General features: G+C 38.4%; 2 protein-coding genes across 2 annotated transcripts; one reads left to right on the top strand and one right to left on the bottom strand.

The window, feature by feature from the left end:
- Positions 1-3430: 3430 nt before the first annotated feature.
- Positions 3431-11423, bottom strand: LOC135466409 (MOB kinase activator 1B). Its single transcript, XM_064743864.1, has 4 exons — positions 11225-11423; positions 7809-7975; positions 6856-7083; positions 3431-6507 (listed from the first exon to the last, which is right to left on the bottom strand). Exons 1-4 carry the CDS (start codon positions 11236-11238, stop codon positions 6266-6268), a joined length of 651 nt encoding a protein of 216 aa, XP_064599934.1. The 5' UTR covers positions 11239-11423; the 3' UTR covers positions 3431-6265.
- Positions 11424-11607: 184 nt separating this feature from the next.
- LOC135482118 (heterogeneous nuclear ribonucleoprotein H3-like) lies at positions 11608-23116 on the top strand. Its single transcript, XM_064761961.1, is given in 11 exon segments — positions 11608-11637; positions 14270-14427; positions 14636-14791; positions 15666-15809; positions 17518-17656; positions 18174-18442; positions 18652-18784; positions 18786-18888; positions 21215-21350; positions 21737-22018; positions 22713-23116. Coding segments are annotated over 10 exon segments (1602 nt in total). The 5' UTR covers positions 11608-11637; positions 14270-14330; the 3' UTR covers positions 22856-23116.
- Positions 23117-23539: the final 423 nt, after the last annotated feature.

Here is a 23539-nt window from a genome sequence, read left to right on the forward strand (position 1 = left end):
TATCGACCCTCTGACCAATGGGTTTATTACTCCCATTGACTTTGATACACTATATTTTACACTGATACAATTTAACGCGGCTTTACTAGCATACATATGATGTGTATATAAGCACAGATTTACGGGCGTTCTGCAAGCGTGGTCTCCTAATTAATATTTCCATGTCACCCGATAGCATATACACCTAAATATTCAGATGAGTTACACTGCAGCGGCAAAGATTGTAAGATTATAAGCACCAGCTGCATGAGATTTGTGTGTATATACAAATATATCTCATGCAGTTAGTGCTTATTATCTTACAATCTTTGCCGCTGCAATGTAACTCATCTGAATATATAGGTGAAATTTTTATACTTCGACAAGCATGTAATATAGGAGAATGCATGGAATGAATGAATGATTATGGCTTAACGCCATATCGAGAATGCATGGAAAACATAGGGCCATTTATTTCATATTATCGGTAGCTGATCGTTTTAAACCGTTCACTGACAAGACTTTGACTCACTACTGATTGGATAATAGTCCGTTTATTAACAGCTTTGGTTTGTGTTTCCAAAATTCTGAAGATACATGTAGTTCCAATGCAGAAAGTCCCATGCGCCAGGACCACGATGCTGTGAACAAGGAAGAAGGCTGCTCCAGCTAAAAATCATATACCATGTGTAAAGACCGGCGTTACAAGGCAGTTGGAATGTGGTAATCACATAACGCAGAATCCAAATTTAAGATGGCTCTGTTGATCTTACTGGCTATTTCATTTAAGGTTTAATTCAGAACCATATATAACAGTGTGTATTCATCGCCCTCGGCAACCATATACTTTGACAAGCATGTAATACAGGATAATGCATAGAAAACCGAGATTATCGGCAGCTGATCGTTTTAAACGGTTAACTGACAAGACTTTGACTCACTATTGAATGATAATAAAGTGCGTTTCTTATTAACTTTGGCTTTGACTTTCCAAAATTCTGCTTTCATGTCTACATGTACACCTCTCCTATCTATGTTAATTATTCCCCTATTTCGTGAAATGTGGTTGCTAGAAAAGCCGTTGACTGACGTTGTGTTTCTGCATGCGTGCAGGATGTGGACACGGATATCCTAACAGATAAGCTTACATGTGTAGCTTGCCAGAATCACGTGCGTATATAACTGCATGTGGAAGTTCGCCCAGTGCGCCAGATATCAAACTCGTCAAAGTTACTAAAGGTATACCGTATGTACATGTATAAGCTTGTCAAATGTATATTTATAAATACTTATACAGCGTTTGGCGGACGCATGCAACATCGACTCTGAGCGCATGGTTCACCACTTTAACGCTATGGAAGGCAGTCCCAGATAAAAATGACACAGACCTATCATATGTAAAAAGACCAGCGTTACAAAAGCCAAGGAAGAAGGCTGCCTGGGATAAAAATGATACAGACCTATCGTGTGTAAAAAGATCAGCGTTACAAAGGCTAAGGCAGAAGGCTGCCCAAGACAAAAATTATATAGGGTCATCATATGTTAAGACTATCATTTAAAAGCTAGGGAAGAAGGTTGTCTCAGATAAAAAATGACGTAGACCTATATTATGTGTAAAAACCAGCGTTACAAAAGCTAAAACGCTGCTCCAGATAAGCATATGTATTGATCTACACAAAAGTTATCAGGAAGAAGGCTGCCACAGATTAAAACAATATACCATATATGTGAAGGCCAGCGTTACAAAGGCTGTAATGAAGAAGAATGCTCCAGATAAAAAAATGATACAGGCCTATCATATGTAAGGACCAGAGTTACAAAAAATATAATATAACGAAGAAAGCTGCACAGTAAAAATGATATACCATCATGTAAAGACCAACGTTATAAAAGCTAAGGAAGACGGCTGCCTCGGATAAAAATGATTTATGTAAAGTACAAGCGTTACAAAAGCTGTCATGAAGAATGTCCCAAATAAAAAACTGCATGATATGGTCACGGAGGAATGAATTTATTTTGTTAATAATGAACACATGGTTGAATAGGGATATGCCGGGAGTAGGGTAGCGCACCTGCTGTATAAGTTAATTACGAAACAGTGTACATATTTAGTGTATTTATATATAGTGTATATATTTGCACGAGTGCTTCAGGATATAATGGGTTGGGTGTTTGTTTACTTCCGCGTTTAACATTAATTTCTCCACGGTTATCACTTATAGCTAGGACAGGGCGGACCTATACAGGTCATGCTAATGACGACTGCGTAATTGATACCACGCCAGGCCCAGTCATTACGGAAAATGCTTGTGGATGTCAATCCAACATAGGTATTCCCATGCACTACCTTCCTTTTCTCTGCACTAGCAGCTGGGCAAAAAAACTTGGAACTGCCCAGTCCTGTCAGTTTGAAACAAGGAAACGTGATTGTTTGGCCCAGTGTCAGAATAATGTGACTGGATGTGGTGTCATGTCCGGTGTCTTCGGCATGATGCTTTAGTGGCGGAAGCACTTTGGCGGCATGGATTCGCCCTGCCTCAACAAGACAATATATGTGCACATACCTAATGATGACTCATATGAGTGAAAAATTTCTTTAGAACGACGTTAAACCCCAAGCATTCATTTATGTATATAGGAGGGCAGTCGGGTTTGCAGATGGATGGATCTGGAGTGCCTGTAAATCACAGACAAGGACCTGACCAGCATTGTGACTTAAAATTAGCATCCACATGGTATAATAAGAGACAGGCCAGCCAGCAGAGCCATTACAACTCACATTTTAAACGTCAGCATTGCAAGCATGCAACATTATGTCAATAATACTGAAAATACTCTCACTGTCAACAGTATAATGTAGCCACCCATATATAAACTTCCACACAATAATCCTGGTATATGAAATCTTTGATGTTTTTAATATATTACAGATGTCCATTTGTGATAATGGAGATATCAAGCAAATATGACTACATATGACTATTATATATGTACATGACTTGGCAAAGCTTCTCAAGCTGTTTTCACAATGAATTACATATGTGGGTGGTGAGAGAGGAAATGGTCGGGAGTCTGTTATCCCTCTGTTCCAGCAGAGATATACTACACTATGCATCACTTATGAGCAGCACACTGCAGCCTTGACATGGTCATACGGAATAACCTCCTCAACATGCTGAGTAAGCTGTCCCTCTAAATACAGTAGTGATAAAGTAATGGTAATCAGGATTTTCATTCAAGTACACACATCTAACTCATAACTACGTCATTAGCTATTTACAGCAGTTGTGAATACCATCCCAGATGGGAGAAAACTTGGACCAAGTGTGCATAGTGCGAGTGGGTGAAATGCGTAGGCTCATCTTTACATAGCAAATCGGCTCCATCCTTCCTAGTGAGTAAAGGACATCTGAAAATTAAAAGGTTATGTCACTTAAATCTCTCAGAAACGTATGTACACCAGAAAAGTACTTCTGATTAACACTGCTTACATGTATTAAAAAAAATAGATTCATTAGAAATGTTAAAATATTACTTAAAGTACATTTACACAAGCGATGTGCAACTAAAAAAAAGGAATCCACAGAAATACACCTAACAATATGACAAAGTTTTAGACTAGTAACTCACAGACATCATTAATCACTTAGTTGTACAAACTATATTACAGATCATAAAACCAAAACAATCTACACACAAGAAAAACAAACATAGCTTTATACTGATGGTAATATTACTGTTAGATGAACTACATATGAAACTCTATCGAGTAGTTTGAAAGGATCACAGCAGTAATCCTGTACATTAGCACAGCATGTGGGAATAAATTCGATGTAGCATATCAGGCGTCATGTTGTCATACATATCTATTATCATGTATATTTATCACAAGTGAATAATTACACTTATTCACCAGGAAACCTTTGAAATATCTTTCTACTGCAGTAGAAATTCTGAAAGTTGTTGTAAAGCACATAAATATATCATTCTACACTAACATTTCTTTACAATATCAAAATTAAAGCTCTATCAAATGCACAAGAGTTATTGGCCACATAAATGTATATGGCTTATACAAAAGCTTAGTATATAAATACATCTGGACTAGTTCATCAATACAAGTCACAGATTATCCAATCTATACCAGGCTTTAATAATCCAGTCAGGATGTACTAAATCACTGCATGGTAATTTGGGACTTGGTTGGAAAATCTGCCCTTAAAACTGTAGCAGGCAAGTTACCAAGAAGCAGAGTTCAAATTATATCAAATTTTGATACAAATGTTTTAACAGACTAGTATATGGATAGTCCTGCAATTTTTTTTAAAAACTGGAATATGAATTGCATGTTTATTACTTAAGTATACAGGTTTCACAACATGGAAAACTGATGATGACATTTCCTTGGGATTTGGAAAGACAAGCAGATCACTCAGTATTTGTTTATTTATTTATTTGATTGGTGTTTTACGCCATACTCAAGAATATTTCACTTATACAACGGCGGCCAACATTTGGGTGGGTGGAAACCGGGCAGAGCCCGGGGGAAACCCGTGACCATCCCCAGGTTGCTGACAGACCTACCCACGTACAGCCAGACAGGACCCCAGCATGAGCTGGACTTGAACTCACAGCGACCGCATTGATGAGAGGCTCCTAGGTCATTACGCTGGGCTGGCGCGCTAACCAACTGAGCCACGGAGGCTCCCACTCAGTATTTGAGTTTCATTTGTAATACTACAGTCCTTTTAAACCTCTGGACTCTATATGAATATATAAAAGGCAACAAAAATAGCACTAAGTACAGCGGTTCATGTAGTCGTGAGAAAATGTTCGTCTCCAGCAGTCCACATTAAGACATGCTGGACTGCACAAATCCTGCATGAATTAACATGGCTTCTAAAATTCTAATTTAACTTGCTCTGCCAGAAGCGACTTCAAAACCTCAAGAAAAAATACAAAAAAGGGATTTACCAGAACATAAATCAATTTCACAAATGACACATATTTAGAAAACCTGCAGTAGATTGGGTAAAAGAAAACTGTTCATAAATTTATATTCTAAATGTGTGTATATGGGAGCATTTGAAGATAAAGAGATCACGGGTGGTTAATATTACCCCAACAGGTCGAGTGTGTGAGCTTTACTGTTGCCAGAACAAAGTTTGGCTGTACTTATTATGATCTACAAGAACACTAGTCCTGCAGTGTTAATACCAATAACTTATTTTATATCATAATAAACTAAGAAAAGAGGTAGAAGATCAACAATATTATACCATAACACTTGTGTGTTCTGACAACTTAAAGAACTTTGGTATGTGCAAATCAAAAGTTTGTTTTGTTATGTGTCATATATGGTTGAGAGATCTGAGAAATAAATTACGTACTAAAATGAAGATTATAAGTTTGTGTGCATGTGCGACAGTAACATAACGGGTGAACCTACCACCAAAACTGCACGAGACTTCTTTCAAATTAGAGTACAAAAGTTGGGGTGCGGTGAGCTTCCTTGTCAAAGCCATGATCTTGACTGTTGATCTGCTTTAACTACATGTACACCAGTACCCATGACAACTGATACACACAGATCCAACACATAACACAGAACTGCATGTGGAAATTATAATTGTTTCAAAACAAAATGTTTTAGTTCCTTGTGAATTGTGGGCAGAAAAACTTAAATAACAATTTGATGACCAACAATTATGTCTGTTGTAAAAATAAATTCTAATGCAATTCTTTAGACTAGAAATTCTCAAGTTATAGAATTGTGGAGAATTTGATGCAGTATAAAATACAACCTGTACTTAGGAAAACCAGAGAAAGCTTCCAACATTACCTTGACGAGTGTGACAGTGAGCATGTGGCATGCTGGTTAGCCCAACTTTCTCAGCTAAGACCTATGGATCACGTTGTCCTAACAACATTCCTACACACATTGCTCTGTTTAACAAAGCAAAGTAGCTTCTCTCTGGTCTACATCTAATAACACTGATATGATCACAGCAAATGGGTTTGACGACTAATTATTTCACAATATGTTTATACCTCTGTGATCTGATTACACAACAAATGACACAGTAAATCACTCTAAACTTCAGAGGGAGGTGAGATGTAAATGAGCCGGGGGTCCTTGCTGGTCCCGGCGGCTGGTCAGATGGTTTCCTGGACACATGATGTCTGTATAGTTCAGCCCCCACCTGCCTCCAGCAGTTTCAATATAGCAAATCAACAGGGACTTGGTCCCTTGTGTCCTGTCACTTATTAAAAACACTGACTGAATCTATCGATCTTTGCTAGTCAGTTTATCTATGAGTTCCTGCAGTGGGGCCAACTCTCGTCGGTCAATGAGATTAAATTCCTGCACGAAAAATATGAAATGTTTGAAAGATGTATTGAGATGGGCCTCTTCACTCAACTGCACCACTTCTCGAAAATGCTGATGATAAATATGTGCATACACTCGGAACAGTCGCTTCAGGATAGTTTTGGCAATGGACTGGAAGTTCTTTGGAAAAGGGACACCTGGAAGAAAATAATTACAGTAGTAGCAATACATGATAAATTTTGCAAAAGTCTAGACGGTCTTCCAAAGCTACTTTTCCTTTACAACATCAAGACAATTATTGGTACAAAATATCTGTGCAAATCCACATTGCGCTTGCTATTATTCCAACAACATACCAGTTCTCCAGTCTCAAAAATCACAAAACATGTGTATATAATATGCACTGACTCAGTATGCTTACTTAAAAGCATTAGCTCAGACGGTTTTTCTGTTGTATAAAGGAAAAGATCTTTAATCACTGGAAACTACATGTATGTGTTAAGGCATAGATGTGCATTTTTTTCTTTGCAATCAAAGCATCTAACCTATCTTGGAAGGAAATAATGTTTCATCATCCAACTGGTCCTGCACCCAGGTCATGAGGTAATCTATGTACTTGGGGGCTGAGCACTTAATGGGTTTCTTGACCGTCTGGCCATCTGCCCAGTGGTACTCATACTTGGGACCAGCAGACATAACTGGACAACTCTCCTCCGTACAGAACTCTGTTATTGTCCCATACAACATGTTTATCTGGTTGAAAAAGTCCACCGCTGAAACAAACCAGAATGAAACGGGTCGAGATGATGAATGATCAACCATTAACCCATCGGTCTCACCTTCACAACAGACTCATCAAAACATACACACCATTTCACAATTACGGATAAGGTCTACCAGGCTTTTAAGGCTAATAAAACCTTAATGGATGGACTGACTTCTGCAACTGTGATCCTTAATGGAATTAGGGCTAAAACACAAAACTGTACGGAACAAGTGCTCTACACAACATTTGTAAATTAAAACAGGAAACTCTAAACTGGATGTTACACAACAACACACGGTGTGAGAAATTATTTACTTGTTGTTTACCAATGTGCTCAAGGACTTTTCAGTTTGGAAACCAATTTGCCTGTTGTAATGCCACGAAGGAGCACTCAACACCACTCATCACTGATTTAGAGCTACAAATGACGTCCTACTTTCAAATACGCATGACCTCATTCCAGCGTCTGATTCATCGTCTCGTAAGGAATACTATCGTTTTATATATCATCACATCAGGCCAATTATATGGAAACTGCTGAGAATTTTGTTTTTGAGGACTCTTCACTTATGGAGGTTAAATAATGTTATTCATCATAAATTTTTTTTTTGAATTGTGGTCCTAGCTATATTTCATAGGGTAACCGTCACATCATTTTAACATTTCCGCCTGGTTTCTCTTGGCACTGAAGTAGCACTTTAACTACTGTCACTACAGATACAGAAGACATACTGTTAACTGCAACCCATTCATTGAGGTCCTCTCCCTCTGGTAACATAACTGCCAAACGTAGGTTCCCACTACCCAAAGTCACTGCAGCATGTTTCATCAAGTCATACTGGTGGGTTCCTTCTGGAATATTCTTTTTAGGTTTGAATGTCTTATTGCTTCGACTCCCACTGAAAGACAAAAGAAGAAAAAAATTCATACATCAACAATAAAACAGCTTAGCTATCAGGTACAGCAATGCATCCATGACTTTGGATTTGAAGAATTGATCATGGCATATGCAAAAATTAGGTATTAGCAATAAACAAAATCCCCGCTTCGCAAAGTTTAAACCTACTATAACTGACCTAAATGCCAAATCCAAACAAGCAAGAGCTAGATTTTAGACTACAAGCTCATTAGTCAGGTGGTATTCTTGTAGTTCAGGAGGGCAAGCAAAGGCCTCTTACTGCAAGAATACAAACTATTCAAAACCACAATTCCATACAACTGCGCCTGAGTTTACATTTCACTTTTTTTTTCTTAAAATAGGATATTAAATAGCAAGTGGGGCAATAATTATGCCAGTAATTTATCATATAGGTTTATTTCCTAATCAAGCTATGAATATTTAATACATATGTGATCATGCAAGTAAATATAATGAAAATGTGTGGAAGAACTTTACTTTTGAGACTCTTTCAATTGCAAGTAATAAAGTAGGCTACAGCAATTTATGTGTATGTAAATGCATAGGCTTCTATGTCTAGCACCCTGTATAAAATTAACCTCTTGCCTAAAACCTTTACAGATTCCTTTCATTTATGTATGTATACTCATAGCTGACTGACAAAAATATTTATTTTCAGCGAAGTGAACACAGTTGGATCAATACAGTCATGCAGTCAAATGGACATTTGGTATTTATGTGTCATACAAGTAAATATCATTATCACAAGCCACACCATTGCAGACAATAAAACAAGGCCTACAAATCCGAATAAATGTAATCAAACATAATATAAATAATTCATTTTCAAAAAATGAACATGATTTGCCCACATGAGCCCACTGCCAAAGGAATCGTATTGTGCAGCTTACATGTGGAACTACATACATGTACATAATTAGTAAGGGGAAAAGAAACCACGTAAAACTTTACATCACTGATATCTCAATAGTCCTTATTCCCTGAACCAATCCATGGTTTTATCAGGACAAACACAATACAAGCATATATCACTAACATAAGCAGGCTGTACCAGTATGAGAAAGAGGTTCAGTCAACTGACTTGAGAATCAAGCCTTGCTCACATTTGGTACCTTGCCCATGAAGAAGGTGACTCATATTGCAGGTTTATTATAGATCAAGACTGAATAGAACCTGGCAGACATCAACAAAGCCTATTCAAGTCTTCGTCAATAAATAACAAATTCTCACCTATAAATTGTGTCTTGTGCAGGCTATCCACTGGCATACACACAGTATGAAAAGGACTCATACACATGCATTTGTTCACAGCTTGTACACATGAAACTCTTGTATCTCTAGATGTGTAATGATCAGGGTGTGATTGTAGAAAAGTGTAGTCCTACCTTTGAGATACACAACAGATGAGTGAATAGTACTGTATATCTCTAAGTATTTTGCAACTACAATTCAATATACCATATTGAACTGGCTTGTTGAATTTTATTCATAAAAAAACTGTCAATTCATTTTTTTTTTAGCGTTGGAACTGGTGAGGGTTTATAAATCTAGAGTAAAACTTTCTGTACCAAATGTACATTAAAAGCTATATACTGTCTTGACCAGTCTACATCCCATCATTTAGTATGGAAAATGTAACCGAAAATAGCATGTACAACACATAAGCCAAAAAAAAATGTTGGCAATTACATGGCTCTACTAAGCATCTACAAAGTATGTCTCACACACCCACTGTGACAGGGGTGGTTTTAAAATGCATTAAAATACTAATACGATAAAGCAGCAGGCTGGTGCTGTACTTTAAATCTGTCAAACTATAACCTGTGGCAATGGCTATAATGCCATCTAATTGGGCGACCCATATTTCCACACCAACAGTGTGATTGGATTATTGATTGTACTATTAAAACTCAACAGTTAATTTCAACCAGTTCTCAGGCTCCAGGTCTGACTTTAGCCTCAATCCAGTCTTCTGTCATCATGTTTCCATATCTCTACAATGTTTTGATAAACAAAAGCTACTCTGAAACTGTCAGCTGGGCCTATCTCTGGATACACTCCTATGTATGGGATGTGTGGAGAGTAGAACATGTAACAGTGCCATTCACACTAGTCATGGTACAGGGAGCAAGGGCCACAAATGTGTCAGGTTTACTTTTACCGCTGTTCACACATGCATTAAAACTTCTCTGGCATAAAGTCACGTTCAAGGAGTGATGCCCTATAGCACAAACCTTGGGTTATCTCCTCGGATGAAAAACGTCACGGCAATAACACCAGTTCATGTAAAAAAAATCACATCTTTTGAAACTACAAGAGGAAGTTCATGAGCTTGTCACCATTACACTGTTAAAATGACAATAACCTTGAGGTCAAAACCTTTGTCAGCCTGTGGAAAATGTAAATACATGCAGATATTTAGCAAAGAGTCAAGGGGCTTCGCTGTCTCCCTTGAATGAGCTTTTCATTGCCCACATCGATCACGACCTATCCAGATGGCAGCTGCAACAGGGTCAATTGGTCCTGCCTAAGAACAAGATAGTTAATTTGGACGAACATTTCTCTGACCATAATTAATAATAAGAAAGTTTTTATGCGCATGTGACCAGTGAGCGGTACATTTTTTTAACTGCAACTTCAAGAGATTTGTGTTTGTTCCTCTCCCATCTCTTTCGATCAATTAGTTGTCTTGATTAATAGATACCCCACTTCAAAACTATGCCATTAAATGAGCACTTACCACTGCTGCAAAAAAAGCCTCTGATTTACATATCAGGCACTCTCTGTTCAACAAATTCAACAATGTCACCATCATTTGAAACATGACACTGACAGTCTCAATCAGTTATTTAGTGTTCCTCATAATATTGTATCACTGAGGCTGTACAGCCTTAAATACTGTCACCGGGTATGATGACAGAGCGAGCTGGCTTGGTAATTCTTCTTCAGTATTCAACGCACGGTACATGTACAAGTACTGATGTATGCCTAAAATTTGTGACAGTGATAGGAATTAGGAATCACTGTACTGTGCGTCAAATTTATGCCTATTTGTGGTTCACTATACAAACTCCGTAACCAGTGGTATTCAATGCTCCCTCGTATTCAATCAGACAAAGGGGTCAACTTAATTTAAACACTCACCAATTCGCTAAATGTCAATGAACCGCTTTTGTTTACAAAAATGAGAACAGTGCAATACCACCATATAGTATATACGTATACTTACAACAGAAAACTCATCCTCGGTTGTAAACACTCTTCTACCTTTGTAATATACCAAGTAGTTAATGTCCAGAGTATATATAATGAGGCTGATACCGCTCCTGTACACTTTATATCACTCGGTTTCGTAGGATGACACCAGATTGAAAATTTGTAACGGGAAATCTGTGTCACTTCCCAAAATGGCGGTCTTGTCTGTCATATTTTGTTTACCCGGAAATCAATTCATTCCGGAAAATAAGCAGTTTTTCGTACCCGAGTGATTGCCCATAGTCGATTTATTTATCTCATTCTATCAACATATCAAAGACTGATTAAATATTACTTCTGCGGATCACCTAACTGAAAATTATCGCATGTTTCCGGCCATTCTCTTCGTTATTCGTCGCCATTTTGGTCGAGGGTGAGAAAGGAAAGGTGAGGTTAAGACATTATTCGCGTTATTTGCTACATTTTATCGCCCAACTTGCCTCATCTTCTATGTGTACGGCGAGTTTTTGCGAAATGCTTTATATACCTGTAAATATCATGTGTTACATTATCGTGTAGATTAGCAGAAGAAGTCAAATACTGTTGTTGATAGGTTGTTGTTGTAACGTAAACTAATGCCCTGAACATGCCAGTCGGATCAGTGTTGCAGTTTATCTCAGATTGATAAAGAAAAGTGTGGTATACAGTTGACAAAATCGCCAAACCTGAATTGTGGTTAATAATTGAGACTTAGTTGAGACTAATGTGTGGAATGCATCTTGTTCCTAACTCCCTTCTAAGCGTTACCATTTTTTTTTAGTCAGATAATATCCCCAGGTGGCAACTTCATCTCCTCTCTATATAGAGCCACATGGGGAACCAGTGATAAACTGTACACCAATTCACGCCTTGTTCAATAAGTGCTTTCTGAACAATGGCTACAGTCCAAAAGTAGAGTTAACTTTGGCTCCCACCTCTCAGCTGACCCGCACATGCAACATCTCGCATATATTCTGCTTGGTAAGGTCACACGAAACCCAAATTCCTCACACAATCATCGCTAAAGTAGCAGCCATTTTGCCTTCGCCACAGTTATGGATCCAAGATGTTGTTCCAAGATGGCGCATACAACCTAAACTTGAAAAGAAGAGCCTAATGGCCACCTTGTATAGAAATGGTCTGCCATGTCATTAATACAGGGCTGGTATGCCATTACCTAATGGAAAATACCTGGGATGTTGCGTGTGCGGGTGAGCTGAGAGGTAAGAGCCAAAGTTGACACCACTTTTGGACTGCAGCCATTGTTTAGAAATGACTTACTGGGCATGGCGTGAATCAGTGTATGGTTTACCATTGGTTCCTTCTGTGGCAACGATACTCTGCCAGCCAGATACAAAGAGAGGAGTTGAAGTAGCCACCTGTGGCTAGCCTCATAACACGGCCTGCACAGGACCTCCACTGTCAACACACACTGTTCACAGTTTCCAGAATTTGGGCTCTGGGCTCTGTTCTCTAAGACCGATCGAAAGCTAGAGACTACGTGATCTTGTTAGTAACAGACAGCATGGGGGAAGAAAACGGTGCTCGCAACGTTATTGCATAGGAAAATGCCTATTTTTGAATCGCTGTCAGCGATCTTGCATTCGTTGGATTTGTATAATTTTCAGCTTTCCAGATAATCTGAGTATTTCTACAGAGCTTTTGTGATGTTATTTTCTACAAATAGGCCTTCCTGGTCCCTAGCGAAGAGGCATAAAGTGACCTTTTCCTCGATGCTTGAACATTGGGTGGCCATTTTGTTTTAGAAACGAAAGGGTGGTCACGTGACCTCCAACGTTTGACTCGTCTTACAAAATAACCTAGACGTCTTTTACAAAAAAGTTAAGAGAAATTTGACTTTCAGAGTGTTCTGAAAGTGGCCCAAGAAACTGTCATAAGTGAAAGCTTAACATATTCTGATTATGTTTGCAGAAAGAATTTGTTACCTAAAAGGTATATTTTTCCATGTTTCTGGTAAATTCTTATTTCATGCCTATCTCACCTGGGTTAAATTTGCTTTGTTTTCACCACCACTACTTGAGTCACACGTAAAAAGAGTTTGCTGATGATTAGGCTTAGAGCTTCTATGACATCAGTGGACTGTGAACAATTCAAATATTTGTTCGCGTACTAGTACTTTGAGAAATATTTTCTTATTTGGTATCATAGCGCAGCTCCTCTGAGCCAATCATCAGCACACTGTTTAGTCACGTGACTTGAGGGGGACTCGGAGGTAAAAACAAAACAGAATTTAACCCAGGTAATACAGCCCTTGAATAAGATTTTAGCATGAAGAATGAAAAATATAGCTTTTAGGTAGGACATTTTTCTGGAAAAGTAAGCAGAATGTGCCTAACCCTCAAATACAATTGTTTCATTGTTCTATAGTTCTTTAAACTTTAGAAATGAGTAAAAATCAGCATTTCGCTCATTTAATGGCATGTTTTTTTATCACCCGCTGGTCCTTGCAAGGCACCTGGATGCTGAAAGCTATGAATAAGCAAATTGTACCTCTAGCTGGTGAAATCCACACAGTGACATCTAAATGAACCAAAAGCTATAACCTATCCACCAAAACCTAACTGCATTTATCAATTTGTGTAATCCATGTTGGTTCACCTGAACTGTTATGTTACGCAGGATGAAATTTGTTGAACTCGTTTCGAGGTTATGCAAAGTATGTACATTTTGAGGCCTACTACATTTGCAGCAGTTAACGTCCGAAAACTTCTGTGAGAGTACCAATAAAGTCAGTGCTTAACAGTGTTGTCATCCTGTTCATTTGATGTTAATCAGGCTAAATCTTTGCATTACCCTAATTCTTCCACCTTTTCAGCCATCATTCGGACCAATATTGTGAAACATTCTGAGAGAACTTCAGAGTGTAGAAAAAAATTACATTATCCCTCATTACCAATCTTGTGATATTTATGTTTATCAATACTTTCTTAGTTTGTGGTTTGTCTTCCATTCCGAAAGTAAAGCAAAGTAATTTCAGTAATAATTAGTACTATTAATAAACTTGATTTTGTTTCTTCAGGATTTCTGTAGAACTTTGATGCACACAGTATTCAAACCCTGAGCATTGGTGAGCACCCAAGATGTCGGGGCCAGCACCTGAAGATGAAGGGTTCGTGGTGAGACTGAGAGGACTTCCATGGACAGCTACAGCAGAAGATGTTGTGTCCTTCTTCAAAGGTATTAATTTTACTCACAAAATACATGTAGGACACAAGGCATAATTTACAGTTTAAATAATAGTGTGGTATAAAAACTGATTTTATGGTAACAGTGGATATTTAGGAGTAATTTGATTCTTAATCTGTTTATTAATCTGTTCATTATGGAGGAAGTACTGTATCAGTCATTGCTTTCAAATAGATCTCGACCGTTTGTTTGATTGTAGGTTTGGAAATTGTTGGTGGGGAAAGTGGAGTGAAGTTTTTATTTTCCCGAGAAGGAAGACCCAGTGGGGAAGGTTTTGTGGAGTTTAACAGTGAAGCAGATGTACAGATGGCTGTAAAAAGACACAATGAACATATGGGACAAAGATATGTTGAAGGTATGGGATGTACGAAATTCATAAGTCATTTTTTGTTCCAAGACTTTGCATAAACATACTGAATCCTAACCAGTCCTCAGATAAATATCATATAGTACTTGGACTCAATTGCCTAATATTTATAAATCTTTATAGTTGCTAATAGCAGCTGTACCTTTCAGTGTAACTTGGTTGGTACCTTATAGCATATGCCATTTACTTAAAAAGGTCTCAGCTATTGTGAAAATTGCACATCTGTAAGTGTTACTAAAGAACCCATACTTAACCAATACTGTTGCAGCCGTATATCCCATTCACTGGTCCATTTGTTCTGTGATGTGATGACTTGTCATCACATTTGTATTCACTGAGAAAGGAAGTTCTGTAATCAGGCATCTTCAATACATTCAGGGGCCTCCGTGGCTCAGTCGGTTAGCGCGCTAGCGCAGCGTAGTGACCCAGAAGCCTCTCACCAATGCGGTCGCTGTGAGTTCAAGACCAGCTCATGCTGGCTTCCTCTCCGGCCGAACGTGGGAAGGTCTGCCAGCAACCTGCGGATGGTCGTGGGTTTCCACCGGGCTCTGCCCGGTTTCCACCCACCATAATGCTGGCCGCTGTCGTATAAGTGAAATATTCCTGAGTACGGCGTAAAACACCAATCAAAAAAAAAAAAAAAAAAAAAATCAATACATTCATTACATTCAGTCCTAAAACCAAAAACTCTGGTGGTGTATACTATCTTTGCCCACTTATTTCCCAATTTTTGGAATCTGAATTGGAATATTTTTGATTAAAATCCATGTGTCCATGTCATTAAAAGCTTTATGTGAGTACATCATGGAACAAGATCCAATCATGAGCCAAACCTCACTAATCTTCTTACTGATTATTCCAGTGTTCAAGTCCAAGAAAAGTGAGATGGACTGGGTAATTAAACGTTCAGGAACAACCCACACACAGAACTCTACAGAGGCTGTACTGCGGCTGCGTGGGCTGCCATTTGGCTGCTCAAAAGAGGAAATAGCTCAGTTTTTCACAGGTGCGTAATGGCAACCAACTAAGGAGTTATTGCGGTGGACTGTGTTCACCATTTCTCAGTTTTCTGGTGAATTTGTCTGACTATGTGGATTATAGAGTGTTGTGTGCTGAATGAGTATCTGACAGTATGAAATCTAGTAAATACCCGTTGCTGGAAACTGGAATTTGACCATGGAGTCAGATCTTTAAATCTCTGAAGAGTGTGCTTGGTTTGTGGGGGGTGTGGTAAAAAGTAGATTTTAATGGGATATTGCATTCAAAGGTATACGTTCAATAAAATATAGTAACCAAAACTACTCAATCTCACATCGCCATGGAGATAAATGTTCCTAAAAGTTGATATGAAGAATGATTGGCTTTTTGTGACCTATTTAATGGTCACTTGCAATGCTTTCAAATTTTGCAAAAAATGTTGTCAACAGTCTTCTCCTGTTTATAATTGTCAAATATAAATTTGTGTGGAAAGTGGACATCACTTATCTTTAATTTTAGGACTTTGTGATGTTATTGGTGGTTCCTGTCATTCATTTTTTTTTTATTTTGACGTCTTTGTCAGATGAATGAACCAAGGCCACTTTCAAGTAACAACGTTCCAAAATCCAAGGGGAATAAGCCATGGTGTTTTGAGCAAATTATAAGCTGGTCACATTTGTATTATTTTTTTCTGGCCACACATATGCTGCAAAATAAATACTTTTATACAAAATATTAAAATGGAGAAATGTAACAGAATGCTCACCATTTATTTACCATGATAACTTTCCGTTTCCAATCAGAAATCTTTGCAGTTCACCTTTAAAAGGTTGCAACATAGCTTCAACCCATTTCGATAACAATATTAACTGTTGCCTGGTAATCAGTGCAGTCTCCAATATGAACTACTTATTCCGTATGGCAGAAGTCATGAAACAAGTATGATGCTTCCTTGGCAGTGTATACCCTTATGAAGAACTGCTCACTGCTCAGTAACTGTCGACTTTGATCACGTCCTACTCTTGACAAAAATAAGAATGGCTAAATTGAGATCCATAGTGGTTCTTATTCAAGCTTGTTTAAAGACAAAAAAGTTCTATGCTTATGTAAAGACAAAAAAAGTTCTATGCATTCAATGTTACCATAATTTAAATCAATTTTATGAAGGTCAGCTTTGTATTATGTTTGTCCTTATTTTTGGTACTCCATGGAATCTGTCTTAAATGGTAATTTGCATTGTGTGCCAGGTTGATTTTATAAACTGATGAACTGGAATTGTCCTTTCGAAAAAAAAAAAAAAAAACTTAAATGGTGCTATTGTACAATGTAAAGAAGAAAGGGAAGTCTGGATGGATTTGTGGAAAACAGTGTAAAAAGTGTTTATGTACTGTCTGAGGAAAGGGTCCTGATAGTTAATTTTTACAAACTATGTTTGAAAAATGATGAATATCAGTCTTCATCATAGAGACAAAAAAAAAAATAACTAAGAAAAAGAAATAAAGAGGCACCATAATCCTGGACATTTATAATTATAGCATTATTTTCACATCATTTATCTCAAATTTCTCCAAAATGAAGGCCTGTTTTTGGAATTGAGCCCCTAGTTAGGGACCTATGAAGATCTTGTAGATAAATGACTGATTGAGCTAACCGCTACCCAGCATATGACAATTTGCCTAACATGTGATGTGGTTTTTGTAGTGTATCACTCTATTTCTGTTGGGCTGGGTGTATAGGATTGGAGATTGTTCCGAATGGGATTATGCTACCAGAGGACCGACAGGGGAGGAGCACGGGGGAGGCCTATGTGCAGTTTGCATCACAAGACATAGCAGAAAAGGCTTTGAATAAGCACATGGAAAGAATAGGGCACAGGTGGGAGGCTGGGCCTGATGGGGCTGGATTATCTGCAGTACTACATGTATTGTTTATTACTGTATGGTTAACGGTGGGTAGAACGGGTGAATCAGGTGGGAACACAACAGTACACACAGTATTACAGGGGTGGCCAACTCAATAAAAAACCCCATCAAACTATAAACTGTTAAGTCTAGTACTGAGTAAAAAGTGCTGTGTTAGAAACCTGTACCGTATGTGTGGGTGGTGGTAAAACTGATAGTGTACGGATGACTTGTCTAAGGTCTGAAGAAATTGTGGTTTTGTTGTCTCAAGTTCATTGCGGAAACACTTTTTAAAGTGTACTTGGTGTAATCTGTTCCTGTGCCAGGTACGTACCATTAAGTGAGAGAACACATTTAGTTTAACGGAGATATCCCACCCTATCTAAAAGTCCTTAACTCAGTCACCTAGTTTTTCATGCTGTTTAAGCTTGAACTGTTGAACAAATCCATGAAGGTATTGTTTGCTGATCTCTGATAAACCTTATTTGTAGATACATAGAGATCTTCAAGAGCAGTCCTCAGGAGGCTTATGTAGCAGTTGGCCAACCAAGATTCCGAAATAATATGGGAGGAATGAATCGGCCAGGGCCGTATGATCGTAATGAGAGGTTCGGAGGCATGGGTATGGGCAACATGGGAGGCGGCGGAGGCATGGGAGGAGGCGGTATGATGGGAGGCGGAGGAAACGCTGGAGGAGGTGGTCCTGGTGGGATGGGAGGCATGGGCAACTATGGCCGTGGGCGAGGCAGAAATGTCAAAGGTAATGTCGGAGCACTTGCCACCATTCCAGTCCCCCCCATAATTATAAATAAAGGGAACGGGAAACATGTATTCTGTAAGTCATTATTGAGCATTACATTTGTTTATGTCTTACAATGCTCTTGGTGAAGTAAATAAAGTTGACTTGCCCTACAGGAAGAACATTTTGCAGAGAGATGTTATTATTACTGTTGTATTTATTGTTAGCAGGTTACTATGACGATGACTACGAGGACTTTGGTGGTGGATATGCTGGAGGATTTGGTGGTAATCGTCGTGGTAAGATGAACTCGCCACAACGTGGACGATTTCAGCAGCAGCAGCAGCAGAGCATGATGCAGCGGCCCGCGTGGCCTGATGCCAGGCAGCACACATTCCAGTGTCACAGGTCACTCAGTGCACATGAGGGGGCTGCCATTCCAGGCTATTGATGCAGACATTTGTGAGGTAAGTTATCTCGAGTATGGACACAGCTGTCATGAACCCCATATCCTGTCTTAAGCCAAAATTAAAGTATTATATCTTTGATGTTACACAACTGACCCTTCAAAAAGCCCTGACAGAAATTCTTTTTTTGTGTTTTTACAGATAACAAATTGTTTATTTCATTAAATATTATTTCATTTTTTGCCAATCGTTTGCATGAAATGTCACCTTCAAGTTATACAGTTTTTGAAAATTGGGTCAAAGGCTGGCTTATATTTACTGATGTGCCGAGACTGCTGCCATCCTTAGCCCGGACGACGTGTGCACCAGATTATAATGACATTGTATACAGCTACCCTATAGGCCAATATCCAGATCTGCTTAATGCATGGTCTGTCCACAAGCTAAGACATTTATGCACCTTTTGCAACCATTGACACTGACCTTTATTTGATATTTCATCTGAATTTCTCAGTTGAATTCGAAAATAAGATCTGCTTTGAAATACTCACCATGTGATACCGTCTTCTTAATTGACCTAAATGGGTACGTTAATGTCGCTGATGTTTGTTGAGAATCTGACATCATGTAAAAATACAGCACAACGTTATTTAAGTATTCCAACCGGAAGAACAGCTCACCATGCAAAGGTGGACAATGATGTTTTGAAAGCTGATTGTTGAGTGAAGTAGAAGTATGGAAGGGCAGATGCTTTAAAATGAAATGTATGCTGTGACTGGTACCATCTAAATGTCAACCACGTGCGCCTGAGCCGTGCGCGAAAAAAATAACTGCATTTTTGTGAGCGTAGAAAGCTCAGAAAGCACTACAGAATTACCACTTGTATACGCCATGGAATGAGATAAAAATTGTCCAGAAGACCACGAAGTTGTTGGCGAATGTAATTCTCTTGACTTTTGCAGATGACATGCAAGTGTTTTCTTGTATTTTCAGTTTGCTGGGAAAGTTGGTGGAATTCTCTGTCCAAAATATATATTTAACATGAATTGCTTCTCTGCTGTGAACTAGACCTTACCGAATATTAAAAGTTCACAGCTGATATTCTGGCTAACAGTTTCCTCTCTTGCTGGCCGTATAGCGCTTTTATGGGGTGACGTATCTGATACGCGTAGATCGAAATACCTGTGAAGTGTTTTCATCCGTATCCAACTGGATAGGTCTACCCATAAAATAGTGTTGCCATATTTTTGGGGCAATGTACACTTTACTGAACTAGTCCAAATACAAGGACTAGTGTCCTTGTATTTCCATAGGAAGTGACACTAGAAAGGGCAGTTGAACTTATAAATGGGTACAGGGAAGCTCACGTACAAAGACAAAGCTGATATGTTCCATCCTTTAATCTTCGTGAACACTCTGATCTTTGCTCTCCTCTTCCTCCTGTATAAATGTTTTGGACTGTAAATTAGATCAGAGCTGGTAATCTGAGCTGACGCTCACTTGGGTGCTTAAACTCCTTGTACTCTTAGACAAGTATGTACATGAAATGAGGTATTTGAAATATTTGATCCTTCACATGAAGGAAGAATCTTACAAAGTTTAATTAAAGTTAGTAAATTTAGGAAAATGGCAACAGATTTCTCATGATAGATTTTATTTTACTATGTCATGAGGTTCTGCTTCACTCTGTCAAAAGTATAAGCTGGACGAGATTTTGGTTATATTTTCACATGTTCTCCCCCTCTGTACAGGACCTGAAAATGCTAGCACAAACTGTAGAGTTAAATTTTTCCATAGCACTTATAAAAATGTTTAACAAATGTTTACCTCGTAGTTTTATTGCAAAGATCAAAGAATATTTATTTTGAGAATTGCCAAATATTGAGTGATATAATTTAGTACTGTTCTGATCATTGTTGAGGAATTTTGTGATCAATCATTTGAACAGGATTCTACGATTGTTCTTCCCTTTTGCCAAAGAAAAAAAACACCTACCTACCCTCTTATGTTATAAAGGGCTTGTAGCATTCAACAAATAATATTTTAATTTTGGCGTTATATATGAAGAATTGGAACAAATATATTTTCCCTGAGTCCATAAGTACATGTCCAGCTCTCGCTAGTTTAGCGCGTCCTATAGTCACCTGAGTTGTCAAGTACGTGACAAAGGGTGCTGCGTTATGCTCAGATTCATAGCCCCCATAAAGCTCACAGCTGTCATAGATGTGCAAACCTAAAGTACATCCAAAAATCTCAGCTGATTCTAATCACTCACACAGTCGGACTGATCAATATATTAAATTTATCCAGGGCCGTTTGACTTATTCATCCTATCTCTATGAGAGCTGGTATTGGAAAATAGCTTATTAATATTTCTTTCTTTCAGTTTTTTGCCCCACTGAAGCCTGTCAGAATAGAATTCGAGCTCTATGCTAACGGTCGACCAACAGGAGAAGCTAATGTTGACTTTGCTACACATCCAGATGCTCTAGAAGCAATGAAAAAACACAAGACAAATATGCGTATGTACCTGTTTTTGTTACATTAGGGCTTTGTAGTCTGATTCAAAACAACGTGTGAACATGTAGAAAATATCCATCCTTCGCTGAAAATACCATTTATACCAAGATGTGGTAGGCCAGTGTAGTAACCAAATTTGTTGACAGTTCATAACTTACGTGAAATTTTGAGATGGTTTGTACATATGTGAGTTATGTGATATGACTCCTAATTCTGCCCAGGATGCGTCACCCTTACTCAACTAGAGGTAGTGTTTTTGAAATGTGTTTTTTAACAAAACGATTTGTCAAGCTAGTAATTACTTCCTTTAGAGGTTTAGCACGTTCATGTGGCATTTCACTTGTAAAATTCATAATGTGTGTGTCAGTGGTATTGTCATATGTTGCAGAACATCGGTATATAGAGCTTTTCTGTAACTCAACACCTGGAGGACTAGGAGGCAACAGTGGTGGATTTGGTGGAGACATGGGGTCTGGAGGGGGAGGTAACTCTGGCGGAGGATTTGGCGGCAATATGGGTGGCGGAGGAATGGGTGGTAACATGGGAGGCGGCAACATGGGAGGCGGAGGCTACAACAATAGTGGAGGCGGCAACATGGGAGGTGGGAATATGGGAGGAGGTGGATACAACAGTGGTGGAAACTTCGGAGGCAACATGGGAGGCGGTGGAGGTAAACCAGTTTTACAAAATGTTGGCTCTGAGAGGCAATAATATAAATGTAATGGAAATAAGCAAGATTGCTAGTCCAAGTAGACATGATAGTCACCTTGGCAGTCACAATTTAGCAAATTTCATGCACTTTATTCAAGTCTTTTTCTTTATGTGCACTTGAGTAGAAGTCAAAACTTCAAAACTATACACATAAAATGTTATAACTGAGCTTTATCCTGGGCTGTCACTAAAGTTTCCTAAATTGTGGCGAATGAATGTATGGCCTTGTGCTCTTGTTTATTCCATGTGGGACCCTTTCTGTGCATACGTACCTAATCAACACCCAAAATAGCCCTCTGGCTTATGGAACCATGCTACAGTAAAACAACTGTGCTGATACGGGAGAACTGATAAAACGACTGTGCTGATATGGGAGAACTAATAAAACAGCTGTGCTGATATAGGAGAACTAATAAAACAACTGTGCTGATATGGGAGAACTAATAAAACAACTGTGCTGATATAGGAGAACTAATAAAACAACTGTGCTGATATGGGAGAACTAATAAAACAACTGTGCAGACATGGCTGTACTATTATTGAGAAAGAGACACTAATATGGTACATGTTCTTGATCTGTCATTTAGCCAGATAAGGGCTAGATTTTCATGTAACTTGTTTTGTATGTTCCTCTCTTATGGTTTATTTTTCAGGGAATATGAACAACTACATGGGAGGAGGAGGTGGATTTGGCAACAATATGGGCAACATGGGAAATATGGGCAACATGGGCAACATGGGAGGTCAGGGAATGAACAACAACCTTATGGGAAATCCCAACTACACAGCCTTCTAATAATTAACTATTGACTTTAGAGACCTTTTACATGTTTTATGGAACCATGTCCTAAGTTTTTACCGTGGCCCTCGATATGAAGATCTGTTGACCATCATGCCTGTTAATTTTATTTTTCCGATCTGCTAAAGTGGCAGTTCCAGATTTGTGTAAAGTTTACCAGTCGAAAACTGCTCTTGACTTGTGACATGTTGTGTATAAAGTATTACATGTATGAATTTCATTTCCATCCATTTTACAAATAAATATCATTTTGACTGACATCATAAGTGTGAGTTTATATCCAAGATATTGTGTCTTCTCAATTGTGGATAATGTATGTCTAGTGTTTGTAGATCATACTACATGTACATGTGGTTCAGTGAATGATACAGTGTCTGTGATGGTTAAGAATTTACAAAAGTGGAACTGTGAAGTATTAAGGTGTTGATTTTTCAAAGAGGCACAGAACATTATTCCTGATCTGTTTACTGTGATCTTCACTATGGATAAGGCCATAGCTAAGACAAATCACACTTGATTTCTTTTTTTCAGTGACCTGCCTGTACATTATTTCACACCCCACAACTAAACTCATTATTTCTTTCCTGTTCCTGGAATTGTCAGAGTAGCGACAATATGATAAAATAATGTTAGTGAAAAATAAAAATAGTTCCAACACAAATTTTCCAAAAGATTCTGACT

The sequence above is a fragment of the Liolophura sinensis genome, chromosome 1 (assembly GCF_032854445.1).
Source record: "Liolophura sinensis isolate JHLJ2023 chromosome 1, CUHK_Ljap_v2, whole genome shotgun sequence".
Classification (NCBI taxonomy): Eukaryota; Metazoa; Mollusca; class Polyplacophora; order Chitonida; family Chitonidae; genus Liolophura; species Liolophura sinensis.